The 14,120-nt window shown below is 43.8% G+C and overlaps 1 protein-coding gene across 1 annotated transcript in view; it reads right to left on the reverse strand.

Moving 5' to 3' along the window:
- The window catches only part of fbrsl1 (fibrosin-like 1), a 301,776-nt gene that overhangs the window by 19,197 nt on the left and 268,459 nt on the right, over window positions 1–14,120 (reverse strand). Inside the window, exons 7-8 of the mRNA XM_079516969.1 lie at window positions 4,645–5,122; window positions 3,310–3,587 (exon numbers count right to left, since the gene is read on the reverse strand). Of these exons, the coding sequence (XP_079373095.1) occupies window positions 3,310–3,587; window positions 4,645–5,122 (756 nt within the window). The remainder of the gene's footprint in view (window positions 1–3,309; window positions 3,588–4,644; window positions 5,123–14,120) is intronic.

The raw sequence follows: 14,120 nt of genomic DNA on the forward strand, positions 1-14,120 counted from the left end.
AACAAAAGGTTGTTTTGGGGGAAAAGGGGGGTGGGGTGGGGTTGGGGGACACAAGAAAAAAAAAAAGAGGCACGGGCGCCCAGTCAGTCTTCACAACAAAACGTAGAAAGAGAAGAAAAGCGAATAGTCACCTGGCATTCCCTGTTTCTCCAGCTCATGCTGTGAGGGTTTTCTACGTGGGGACTCATTGGTGGTGGTAAGAGAGTTGCCTGTGACAATGTGCCAATCAGAATCCCCGAATGAGGCTGGCAATACATGATTGGTTGGTTGAATGATATCAACAGGCTGGTATCTAAAGACAAGAAAGAACCAAGAGTCATCCCAGCAGAAAACACACTCTCTCACACACACACTCATGTGCATGCACACGCGCACGCACACACGCACGCGCACACACACACACGCACACGCACACGCACACGCACACACGCACACGCACACGCACACACACACACACACACATGCTCTCTCTCTCTCTCTCTCTCTCCCTCTCTCTCTTCCTCCATAAGGAAGGCTAGCTAACCATAATAAAATAAAGGTTTATACGTCACCTGCATATTGCTAAAAACATTTGCTAATACCCAATCATCGCTGGAGACAATTTGCAGTTCTTTTGCAGTTAAATCATTAAAATATTCATATCCCAGCAGGTTTGGGAAAGACAGGGGGAAGAGGAAAACTATTTCTCCTTCCATGATTGCATCGGAGAAAACTTTTTTCCTTTCTTTTTAATCAAGTGGTTGTTAGCAAAGTTGCGAACAAGAGAGCTGTCTCCAACAGAGATGAGTTTCACAAAGAGAGCAGTCACACAATGTTTGGAAAGTAACAATATAGTGGTGTTCTTTGAAACCATTATACTGTCCTCTCTATGCCCTTATGTGCTATTTAAATGCAATCCATTTAACTGTATTGTACTATGCTGTTTATTTAACTGTAGCCTATGTGTTGTCTGCAACACTTTTGTTTATATTAGCATTGTTTTGTACCATGAGGGAAATATGTATTTATTACATTTTAGTTTTTCCAGATATATTTGTTTGTCACATGTGTCCAGTTGAATAATACACTCAATTCAAAAAGTGGTTCTGAACTTTTGGAAACGTTCCTAGACACTTCTGGCAACATATTTATAATAAAAGGAAAAAGGCTCAGTTAATTACCCCCTTGTTTTCAAATAAACATTTTCACGGAACAATGTGTTACCTACAAATTTGTTTGACTGCCTGTATTCTTTTTTACATGACCTCAGAGAAACGTTTGGCGTGAAGTATGTTCAAGCAAGGTACTGTAGCCTACTATTGTAGCTAGCTTACGGTATGTACGGTACCTACATTGAGGGACAGCTTTCAAGTAACAGCTAAGGCACATTTATTGTATTGGGTACTGGTAGCCTAGCTGGCTATATTTTCCAAGTAGCTTTTACAACACCGACCATTGCATTGGTAAACATTGTGCAAACATTCTGTGACAGGTCTCCAATGTTTGGACTAAAGCCCTGTTCCAGTGACCTCATATCCATTTGCTGATTTTTAAAAAAAAAGTGAAAACCCATCACTCTGAAAGGTGATGGGTTTTGATTCTTGATTCTTGATTTTCTGTTCTTGCCAAGAGAAGGTTCAGGTGTGCAGCACGCGAATCAATGATTTTTCAAGACACATTTGTGTTTTTCAATTGCCAGTGTAAAGCTATTAGTCAATAAATTGTGGCCTCGTTAACATATGGTATGTTTTAAATTGTCAAAATGGTTAATGAGGTCACTAGAGGAGCCTTGAGCTACTGTACAGCTTTGAGGGAATGACATTTACTGGAATACATTTTAATTAATACGGCAACCTTTTGGCAAATAAGCACTGTGATCAACTGACATGGCAAAAACAGGATTGAGAGCTACACAGAATGCTTAAACAGTGAGTCTCTACTCTACTTTCTTTTCCTACGGCATGATGGCAGGCCAGGACATATAATGAAAGTATTCATTAATTAATACTTAATTTATGAAATGTATTATTATTCTTTTTTTTTTACTGGCTTATAATGATATCTCAATTTCTGTGTTAGTCGATACCAATACCGAATACCGAATACCGATACCAGTGTCGTGATCTCATGTTGTTTTTATAGCTATATATCTCATGTTGTGTTTATAGCAGACTCCTCACTTAAATGTGCACTTGCAGTTTGGGCAACTCCAAAGCAAACTCCACATTTTCCCAACTTTTTATTTACCTGCCATAGTCGGATCTGTGGTTAGACTGGCATATTCACCAATACCGATATGACCCGATATGACAAATAAGGGCCGATCCGATACTTTTCCCGATACCGATACAGTATCGGGACATCTCTACTAATAATACTAATACGAATAATCTACCGGGCTTGATATTATTGCTAAAGGGCCAATTTCAGCCCGTGGGCCGGCTATTCCCAACAGCTATATTGGTCATATGCTGTAGTGACAGAGAAGGTGAAGAAGAGGAGACAGACATCATTCCTCACACTGTGGCAGAATGCCTAGGACAAAACCTACGGTGTCTTGAACATACAAGAACACCAGAGAAGAAGACATTGCTTCATTCAATGGCAGCTGGAAAGCGCTTCGCAAATGTATAGTGTTTATTGAAAGCATTATGGCTCAGCAGTCAGCACGCAGGCTACAGCTAACCACTTAAGCTCTATGTGATACTTCATTGTACGTTGCTGTCGTGCGGCAAGACCAGCCAATCTACAAGCTCACAAGACCAGCCAATCTACAAGCTCACAAGACCAGCCAATCTACAAGCTCACAAGACCAGCCAATCTACAAGCTCACAAGACCAGCCAATCTACCAGCCAATCTACAAACTCACAAGGTGTATCTGCTATATTTGAACATTTTAGCCTATAGCGATATTCCAAAAACAGGGACACCAGGTTACTGTGGATGTTCAGATGTTTAAACAAAGTTAATGTACTTTAATGATTTTATTTTCATAAATCATACTCTATGAACAGCTAGAATGCAGCAAAGCTGGGAATATACCGTATTGATTTAACGTTTTATGTTTGTTTTTTGGGTGGAGTTCAAACAAGATTTTAATTGGTTTGGGAACCGTTTTCATGTACATAAATTCAACCAACTACTGCCACTGCAGGTCCCCTGCTAGTTTTCTATTCTGACACGCAGTCATTTCATATTAAATTATATTAGTTTATAGTTTAAATTATATTACGTTGACGACTAGAATAAAAAAAGGACAGTATTCTGGTTCATCTGGAGAGCAACTGTCGTACGTACTATGTGGTAGTGAGAGTGCAGAATATTGGTACCTGGGTACGGTGTGCCTTGAGGATGCCCAGGGACCACTAGGCTGTTGGTGGGTAAGGTTGGCGGCGGTGGCAGGGTGGCAGGGGTAGCAAACATGGCCGGATGGCGGTGGGCCTGGCTCCTTAGGGAGGAATAGTGCGAGGTAGAGAGGCTGGCTATGGACAGGGGCAGGGACGGAGGTCCCGGCGACGGGAGCCCACTGAGGTGGTGGTGGTGGTGGTGGTGGGGGGAAGGGGACAGGTGGTGTTGTTTGGGTAGACCCACCGGACTGTTTCTGTGGCTGTGAAGCAGGAAGGAGAGAGGTTAATACGGTGCTCTGCACAGACAAACACCAATGAGTGGTGAAACTGAGAACAATCCCTGGAAATGTCAAAATCTCCTGTCAATCTGTCTTTTCAAAACGCATTGTCCATACAGAAAGGGTAAATGTGCCATTTTGCCACTTATTTTTGGTGTAATTGTGTGAAGTCTAAAACCTACTTACGAGTCACAACCTTTGACATTTTTAACACGTATCTACGTAGCTATCTCTGTGCTATATACTTAAATAGGGCCGTATTTTCTTATAAATAATAATTATGTAATAATTGCTTGATGATAAATGTTAGGTTTGCTCTTATGCTTTGACCATGTATTGTGCAAATTAAGCTTCCTGCAGTGAAGTGGAAAATCAGGCAATTTGAGAAAGAGAGATGATGAGAAAGCAGCAGTAAATCTAAGCTCCAAGAGCGGTTAATGAACGCCTGAACTGCTGTAACAGTGTGGGTTGCTATGTAGAAACATGGAGGACACTGCACTGTGTCATCCAAATCCTCTTTCCCTTTTCTTTCTTTCATACTGATTTATGCCTTGAGGCAGCAGTTTATAGTACCACTTTACAATGACCTTAAACTGTATCAACCATTTCTGTATTAGCCCTGAAAATATCCATCATAAATAATTTGGGGTATTAGGTTGTGTTATCAACCTACAAAATACATAACTGTGTATTAGCATGTGTTATCCACCTACAAAATACATACAGTAACTGTGTATGAGTGTGCGTATAAACGTACACAATGCATATGCATGTATTGTTAAGCAAACATTTCTAATACATAGTGTTCTTACAGTACAAGGATGTAATGCAAATGTAAGACAATCAGATTCATACACATCTGCATTGAATTGTAACACACAGGTATGTAATTACTTGTTAAATCCTAAAATATTATAATTATGTATTACAATAATTTGAATGACCTTAATAGACAGAATTGTATACCGAAATAAAGCCATTACAAACTACAGTTGTTGTAGGACAACACCATTTTGTTTGCCAATTTAGGAACACCTACTTGATGTCGTGGAGGGTGCTGTATTGTAGTGGATGGTGCACTTGGTGGCCAATGACTGGCCGCAGTGCGTGGTGCTGGGAGGGCGGCAGTGGCCGCGACTCCTGGTGTGGATGCAGGTGGGGGTGAGGAGGGTGGGGAGACTGAGGGTGAGGGTGTGGGTGGGGGTAGGGGTGGGGATGAGCCCTCAGCAGGGGAGGCGTGGGGATAGAGCGAGGCGGGACAGGCTGCTGCTCCCGCTTGACGTGGAGGGGAGGCGGGGTGGGGAGGCGCGCCCTGGGAGGCTCAGCAGAGGGAGGCGGGGGAGCCGCCGCCGCTGGCGCCGGGGAGCCCGTGGGGGCCGAGGCTGGGGTGGGGCTGGGCGCCGGTGGCGCAAAGGGAACCTGGCTGGTGATGCTCTGCTCCTGGCTGCGCTGGAGCCCCGAGACTTTGGCTGAGCTGCAAGTCTTGGTTTCAGGACTCCTCTCATTCGTTGGCGCAACTGGAGAACAGACAAAAAAAGCAGATGGCAAACGTCTGTGAAGGAGTCCATTTCATTGGAAATGCTTTTATACTTTTTGGGATACTGAGAGAGATAGGAGGGAAGTGAATTGTATTTACAGTATATAACACCAAATGATAACAAAGGTTATTAAATAATACTTACATTTTACATGTACAATGATATATAACCATAGATAGAGACTACTGACCTATTGTAAACACTGAAACATTTTCAATTTTTTTCTCCATAAAAAAGCTAATGTAATGTAAGATGAGAAATATATGTATCAATTATTATAAATGTACCATGATCACTAACAGGATTATTATTTTAGCCATGATAATGCAGTGCTGTGCTCTTTCGGGGCACAGAGTAATTATTAGTCATTTCAGATGTGTCAAGCCACTTTCTGGTTTGATTTAACAGGAGCTGATGCTAAAAGGGATAAGATAATGGATGTATAATGAACTCCAGTTGGAACTGCATGTATCTAGGGGACAAAGCTTGGTTCTGGTCTGGTGTAACGTGCCCCCCCCCCCCCCCCCCCCCCTCACACCACTTTGTACTTCTGCTCCATGTCTTCTGCCCAAGGTTCCTCTCTCTTCTCCCGTCTCCCTAGGTTTCATTAAGTGCTTAATCAGGTCATTTTCATGCTTGACTATAATCAGATGATCCAATTTCTGCCGGCGATCTAGTCGGTATGAATAAATCACAGCTAATTAAAGTTAAATGTCGGGCCCCCATTCAGGGCTTTGCTGAGCACACAATCTGGCATGAAATAATTATGTTTCAATTGTGCTGTGAAGAGAGATCACGGCCCCTCATCGTGGCCTTTCTTGCCACTACGCCTCTCTTTCCTCTCTTCCAGATCTTTCAGGGGATTTGCAAAGCCACAGCAAAAGACTTTGAACTAGGCCACTTCATCTTAAGCAATTCATCAGGGGCCCTTTCAGCCGGGTGAGAAGCTTTTCACGGCCCGGCATTCCACAGAGCAGCCAACGTTTTGGAGCTTAGCTTGTTGCACTTTAATGACTGTAATTACATGACCGCTTGTACCAGACAGATGGAAGTGGCAGAAAATCGCTGCATTTGCCAGTGTTTTTCTTTTCTTTCTTTTTTAACAATGAGTCATTAAGTAATTGTGATGAAGAAATCACCCATTTACCATTCCTTGAATATCAGAAAAATAGCCTGCTAGAGAAAGACCTCAAAGACCGCAAGGCGTCCAAGAAATGCAGTTTGAGGAAAATGGTAATGATGTACCAACGACCACAACAATACAGACGTCAAGCCACTGAACTTATCAAAGGCTGTCAGCTGTGGAATCGTTCGACTATAGAAACATCACTTAATCTCCACCAGGAACACAGATAGCGGATGACGCAGCTTGTGTCTACAGATTGGGGCCCTCTTATCTACTGCTAATGAACATATGTAACCACTTTGTCTTTGCTCTCTTTTCAGCTGTTAAAGAATGAACCTAACTTCTTGATTGATAGAGTTTCATGTTACTATACACATTATACGTTTGTTGTTGCTTCTCTTGTGCAATATAATACAATATAATATGATATTAATTAAAGCATGACATGATGGAACATCTATCTATACAGTATCAATGCAGGATAAACAGAAAACGACTTCAACAATGCTACGACTGTATACAGACTCTGCAGATTAGCTGTGGGCTAAATACACTAAGGGGGACTTCCATGCTCGCTACCACAACACACAGCACTGATGCAGAGGCAGGATAAAGGGAACGTCTTCAATGGCTTCCACTGTGTGCTTTGGATACAGATGGACTTCAGTCATAAGGCTTACATCTTCTAGTGCTTCAGCTACAAAAAGCAAACCCCATGTGTGTGCTCATCCTCAGCATGAACAAAAACAAAACGAGTCCAGAGCTGCTATTGAAGGCAGTGAGAGCTTGTGTCACACAGGCTGCGCTAATGGGATACCCAGCCCTTATTAACAGCCAGCTTAATCTGTCAAGGATCCTAACACCAATAAAAAAAAGGCCAATAAATGATGCGGTGCAGAAAGTTTTTTTTTTTTTACGCCCATTTCCAAATCTCAACCATCACATTTTACAGGGGAATTGGGGCTGGCTGAGGTGTCACGATTTTCAAATGAATTCTGAAGTCTGGGCTTATATAGAGCTACAGATTTATAGGTGTCTGGAATACAGATGGAAGAGTCAGGGCTTTGTCTCTGGGAAGGAACAGAGAAAAAGAAGATCGGAAGGAGAGGAAATGAGGACGGAGGACGAAAGAGACGGGGAGAGTGAGAGAGGCAAACATCCAGTCAAAATGTCGCCCTGGGCTGATGTTGCCGTGGTAACCTGCTCTCCCAGACACAATGCAATGCGAGTGATGGCGTTGGTTAGAAATCTGGTGTTACAGCCCCCTACCACCAGGACGACACAGACAGAGAAAACCTTCTAATGCTCATTGCTCATAGTGGAAGCTAAGCCACCGCAAGGCAGCAGGGAAACATAATGATGATTCTAATGGGCTCTAATGGGGACAGCCCCTGACCCAATACATCATTAACGTCTACTCTAACTGCTGAGACATACACACAAAGACACAGTTGTAAAAATACACACCTGCATACTGTAAGTGCACAGGATTGGCATAGGCCCAGGTAAATTGATACAGATAAATACAAATACAATACAGCCGCATATTTACAAGACAAACGTAAAGACATATAAAACAAACATAAATTCAAAGATGTCCTGAATATACTGACACATGAACAAACATGCTTACACATGTTCATTTTAATGAGGGCCAACAGAGTGTGAATCCATTGCAGTAAGATTACATAATACTCAATTATCAGCACTGGTGACAAGATCATGCGATCATGGCTGGCTCTTGGTACACAGAGGGTGGACCGGATCATGATAACAATGCTTAAAATACAAATACAATGAACTTGCAGGACACAACCTGCATGACTGAGTGAGTCAAACCAGGTCCTAAAAACGTTATTCTTTATAAATGTTTAGTTTTTCCCTTGCAATGCAGCACTTTGAGATTGGTTCCAATATAAAGTGCATTACAAATACAAAAGGAGTAATAATAGACGAATAACAGTTTAAGTCCACACTAATTATCCATAATGTATAAATGATGGATAAGAGGTCAGAGGTCAGGACAAGGAGGCCTTTTCGTGGAGGGGTCAGAATAACATTTGGACTTCAATTGTTATTCGTCTATAGTACTCTGGCACATTTCAGGGCTAGATTTATTGTTTGTTTGTTTGTTTGTTTGTTTGTTTGTTTGTTTATTTATTAAGCACATGCTTCCACTTCCTTCTCTGGATATTAAAAAAACTGTCAGACAGAGTTTAAATCGCATTGAAGAAACCTTCACAGTCTGTGTGTGTAATATTCTATTCTCCTTTCTCCTCTGGGACTTGGAACAACAAACAAACCTCCGGCCATGTGATCCACATCAATGTGCGTGTGCGTGTGCGTGTGCGTGTGCGTGTGCATGTGTGTGTGTTTTTTTGTTTTTTTTTTGGGACGACGACGACGACATAGGTGAGCCATAAGATATAGGCACTCATATGAGACTCTATGCATCCCCCCCCCAAAAAAATGAAAAGAGTCCTGCCCTGTAAATCTGAGCAGATGGTGCGAGTGAGTCAGGCAAGTTGGAGGACAGCCCCGTGGTAGAGCGTGCGCGCGTGTGTGTGTGTGTGTGTGTGTGTGTGTGTGTGTGTGTGTGTGTGTGTGTGTGTGTGTGTGCGCACGCGCGCACACACACACACACGCACACGCACAAATACGCAGTCACACTCCTGTATGCTAGAGCTAGATTACTACACTGGGCAGGAGGTGGGGCGAGGGGACTCTCTCCCTAGGGAGGTGGTGGTGTTGGCAGCCCCTTGTTCACCAGATGACACTATTGATCTTTCCTGTTGGCCCCTATGTCTGCTTACTCAGGGGATTTCTGTGCTGGGAGAGAGCGGATGGAGGAGGGAGAGAAGGAAGATTGAAAGAGGGAGGAATTATGTCTTATTGTATAAGACATATAAGGAATTATTGTATAATGGAAGGAGGAAAGATGAAGGGATGGATGGAGACTAGAAGAGAGGGGGAAAGTATTCACTGTGTCCACCCAGAGCATGAAGTAAGACTTTGTGATTATTATAGTCCATTGAAGACGGGGGGGAATAGATGGAAGGAGAGAGGGAGGAACAGAAGGAGGGAAGGGTGGACACAGGAGAGGGAGGGATTGAGTGATGGAGGGACTGGGAACGATGGGTATCAGACAGACGGCAGGCCAGGGGAACATGCAGCTGATGACTGACGTGTCCAGCGGGACTATGCGTGCACGTGTGTGAGCGTGTGCGTGTGCGCGCGCGTGGACTTGGGAGTCACTGCACAGCTGTTTCTGCCTCTAATATCCTTCACACGTGACCCCTGCCTGTCCCTGTGGAACATCTGGAGAGCTGGCACTGGTCTGCCCCTCTGTAGCCCCCCTTATGGAGCCCCTCTGTACCCCCCTTATGGAGCCAGATGGTTCAGTATGGCTTGGAATGGTGCTGAGACTCGTCGGCCCTGCGCTGACTGCTGCTGTCAACAAGGGAACATGCATAAACTACTTCGCTGCGCACATTATGTCCAGATTTATTCAAAGAGAATACAGAATATGCAAATATGAAAAATGTCCCTTTGTTTTTGTTTTTTCGTTTATGTTTTTACATGAAACTAACACAAACAAGCCCACTTGTCCATTGTCTTGTCTACACTCCCTCCTAGAGGAATGAATGAATGAATGAATGAATGAATGAATGAATGCGTGGAAATAAAGGGGAAAAACATAAAACATAATCCAATTAAGTGTCTATCGAAGTCAATATAAGAGAGAAACGGGTCAAGATGCCATGGGGTTAGGACTCGTCCAATGAAGCAATATACATGTACGACATCTGGCTATGAGTGAAGCAAACACAACTATAGGTCAAGCCTGACAACTGGTAAATCTGTCCTCAACAGGAGACACACCAAAAATAGCAATTAAGTGACACAGACACAGAACCAGGACTTCCGAAAACTGATTGTTTTGGGCAACAAAAAAACAGTCTGCGTCTGGTCTGCCAAAGAGAAAAACACCTGATACAAGAGCAATCTGTATAAGAAAGATCACTCAGCTTGGCCCCAGTGCAATCGATCCTGTGAACCACTTTAACCTGAATAAGACTCAACTGTACGAGCACAAGCATAAGTAGAGCTGATCCTAAGCAGTGCGTCCCTCCACTAGTCTCCACTTAACACAACACAAGAATAAAGTGCCCTTTGGGCATGTGAACAATTTCTGTGTGGTTCGCAGTGTTGTGTTATTGCGGAAAAAAGTAGAGTAACTGTTTAGATGTATAGTGAGCAATGAAGGTGTTTTTTGAGTAGTGGATATGAATGATGTGAGTATAGAATTTGGTGTAAATGTAGTAGGCTAGTTAGCGATGGAAAGGACATAGCATTTGTTGTCACGCATGGTTTATTGGCTATAATATAAATGATGTGTGGGGTCACGTGGTATAAAGACATTTTGGAAGGTACACAGACAAAAGGCAGACAAAAGGGGGCAGCTTGAAGTAACGCTTTTCACACACACGCACCGCACGCACCGCACGCACACAGATGCAAGACACGTAAGTAGACGCTGAACAAATCAAATGAAGCAGCGCAATTGGTCAGCAAGTAAAGAAAGTTAAGTGAAGGTAAAAATCAGACCCGTCTGAACTGAGTGGTGCTGTTGGGGTGTCGGACTATTGGTTGTCAGACTATTGGAATAGTGGGACTGTTGCTTGTCTGACTATTGGCTGTCTGGCTATTGGTAGTCGGACTATTGGTTGTCGGACTATTGGCTGTCGTGGCTATTGGTTGTCTGGCTATTGGCTGTCTGGCTATTGGTAGTCGGACTATTGGTTGTCGGACTATTGGCTGTCGGACAATTGGTTGTCGGACTATGTAGTCTGTACTGTACTGCCTCTCATCATGCACCTGTGCATGTTCTACACTGTAGTCTGTACTGCACTGTGCTCTGTGCTGGTGTTACACTAAAAACTACTGGTGTTACATTAAAAACTCAGCTTCCCATCATGCACCTGTGCACAGTTGTGCAGTTCAACAGTGCCACTTTGTCACCTGTTGGTACTCTAGTCTAAACAGACATACAAAGGGACACACCTTGCTGTTCTTTGGAGTGGCTGCAGCCTGCACCACTCAAAAAAGTGTTGCGGTTTGACTCTGCATGTCCAGTGACTTTGTTTCCCCGTGATCCCATGCCTTTATACAGTCTGCTTAGACTACAGACTAGTCTAGTAAGAATTAAACAAATAAGTTGCGCCTGCATATAGTAGGGTGGGCATATCGGGCAAAAATGTAACGCAATACTAAGTGTACTTTCAAAACAATTGTATGTGTAAGTACATTCAAGGTGTTGAAAGCAGCTTAGGTCCTTGCCAGCGTACTGAGCAATATTTGTACCAAGTGTGGACCCGGTTGGATTACTGGTGTGCTGTGAGACCCGTCATCACAATGCTGAGTGGCACTCTATGGCCGTTGCCATTTTGTTCTAATAGTAGGATGAGGGTATGATGTTTTACACTGATGTATGTTTGGCTCCAGTACAGCTACAGCTACTGAAAAAGAGTCTTTTGGGACAATGTAACAATGGCAATGGAAAAACAGTATAACAGTGGCTTTTGAAATACCATGCCATTTAACCCATTTTGACCTGAGATCAGATTCTAAAAATGTCTTCTACATCCTGACAGTTTTCTGAAAAAGCTGTGTTTCTATGTCAGTTGTTCTTCGATTTTTCAAAAATAGCAGACCTACAAGCTCGTAGCGCCTGCTATTTTTCAATAGCTAAAGCATAACATAATGCTAACACCAACAGTAACATAATGCTAACACCAACAGGGGTTCCCGCCCAAAATGGGTTAATCCAGTGTTTTCTATGGGTCCTTTGCTAAACATTTCAGGTCTGGCAGGCCACATATGAAACTAGAAAACACTTAAGGGTACTTCGATGTGGGGTGAGCGAGAGAGCCTTTCTACGCTTCTTCCTAGAGAATCCCATCCATTCATCCTGTGACTAAAAAAACAAAACAACAACTATTAGATCTTAGGTTGAGCATGCACATGTATGCAAACGAAGGCATCCTATGAATCACCTCACCTGCCTGCTGCCAAAATAGACAACCAGTATACAACAGATAGAACCTGTATGCAAATAGCTTCTTTTCAGATTAGATATGAGGGTATGCAAATGCATAACCCTAACGTGTGTTTGTGTGTGTGTGTGTGTGTGTGTGTGTGTGTGTGTGTGTGTGTGTGTGTGTGTGTGTGTGTGTGTGTGTGTGTGTGCGATTGCGATTGCGTGCGTGCGTGCGTGCGTGCGTGCGTGCGTGCGTGCGTGCGTGCGTGCGTGCGTGCGTGCGTGCGTGCGTGTGTTAGCAGTATGTGTGTACAAGTCCAGGTACAGTATGTGTGTGTATGTGTGGGGAGTAATCCAGAGAGGCTATGAAAAGCACTAAAAAGCCACTGGCCACTCATTTACAAGGCAAACAACTCCAGTTCTCTTACTTCACTGCTTTATGTGACAGTGTAAATAATCTGGGAGCGGCTGAGCAGCAACCCCCCCCCCCCCCCCCCCCCCCCTGAGTGGATAGATGTTGCACTAAAATGGTGTCTCTTCAAATAAAGATGTTGGGGTGTGAGTAGGTAAAGTCATCAGTTGCTCCACTATTTTCCTTCTCTTTATATTGCTAAGTTTGTTTTCCAAAGAGTGGGCAACAAGCAACACTTGGGCATTACATGGATTCTAACTCATCACACTATAACCATGTCTATTGGCTATGTCTGTGCACACATGTACAGTATTCCATCTGTTCTTAAATTAACTGAATTTATATAGTGTTTTTCTAGTCTTTCAATCACTCAGTGATTGCAAAGTGGTTTGCATGTCTCATATTCACACATTCACGGTGGAGGCAGCCGTATAACTAAGACAGCAATCTGCTGGTTGGGAGCAGTTTGAAGTTCAGTGTCTTGCTCAAGGACAATTTGACAGTGACACGATGCCAGGATGAGCTGGAAATGGAACCTTCCTGCTAGACAGGTTCTCTACCGATGGCTGAGAGTCACAGAGACTGGGTTACCTTATTTTGTCTCTCTTTCTTGTGCAGAGTGCGGTGTTAAACTGAACTAGACGACAGGAGAAACGTGAAACCAGTCTTGGCTATGGAAACCGACGTCATTGCTGGATGCGGGATAAATAGAAGGAGCCTACAGTAAGTGTTGACCAATCGTCACACTAATAATAAAATCACAAGAGGAAATATGCAATGCATTGCTTTCAGCTCGTTGTTATTTAATCTGCATCAAACATTTCCCAAACTGGTGAGCAAGGAAGAGACAGACGAGGCACATTTTCACAAATTGTTCAGTGATGTTAACTGTATGTGTGTGTGTGTGTGTGTGTGTGTGTGTGTGTGTGTGTGTGTGTGTGTGTGTGTGTGTGTGTGTGTGTGTGTGTGTGCGTGCGTGCGTGCGTGCGTGCGTGCGTGCGTGCGTGCGTGCGTGCGTGCGTGCGTGCGTGCGTGCGTGCGTGCGTGCGTGCGTGCGTGCGTGCGTGCGTGCGTGCGTGCGTGCGTGCGTGCGTGCGTGCGTGCGTGCGGGATGGGGTGAGGTATCTGGCCAAGATAGCTAGAGAGAGACATAGAGCTGCGGGACAGCTGGCCCGTTTCAATTAATTCTCGCTTTGCCTGCGTTTGCAGTTGACAAAAGGAGTGGATAGCAGGCGCAGAGCGGGGAGCAGGGTGTTAAGCTGTAACACGTTCACAGCCCAGGCCTGGGCAGAAATTGAGAGAACCTCTAATGTTCATTTTAGATAGCTGGCAACCCAGGCTGTGTGCATGTGGTGAGAAGATGAATCAGTGCTTCCTCAGTTTATCAGGACCTGATTCA

Source organism: Electrona antarctica, assembly GCF_951216825.1.
Source record: "Electrona antarctica genome assembly, chromosome: 12".
NCBI classification, from domain to species: Eukaryota; Metazoa; Chordata; class Actinopteri; order Myctophiformes; family Myctophidae; genus Electrona; species Electrona antarctica.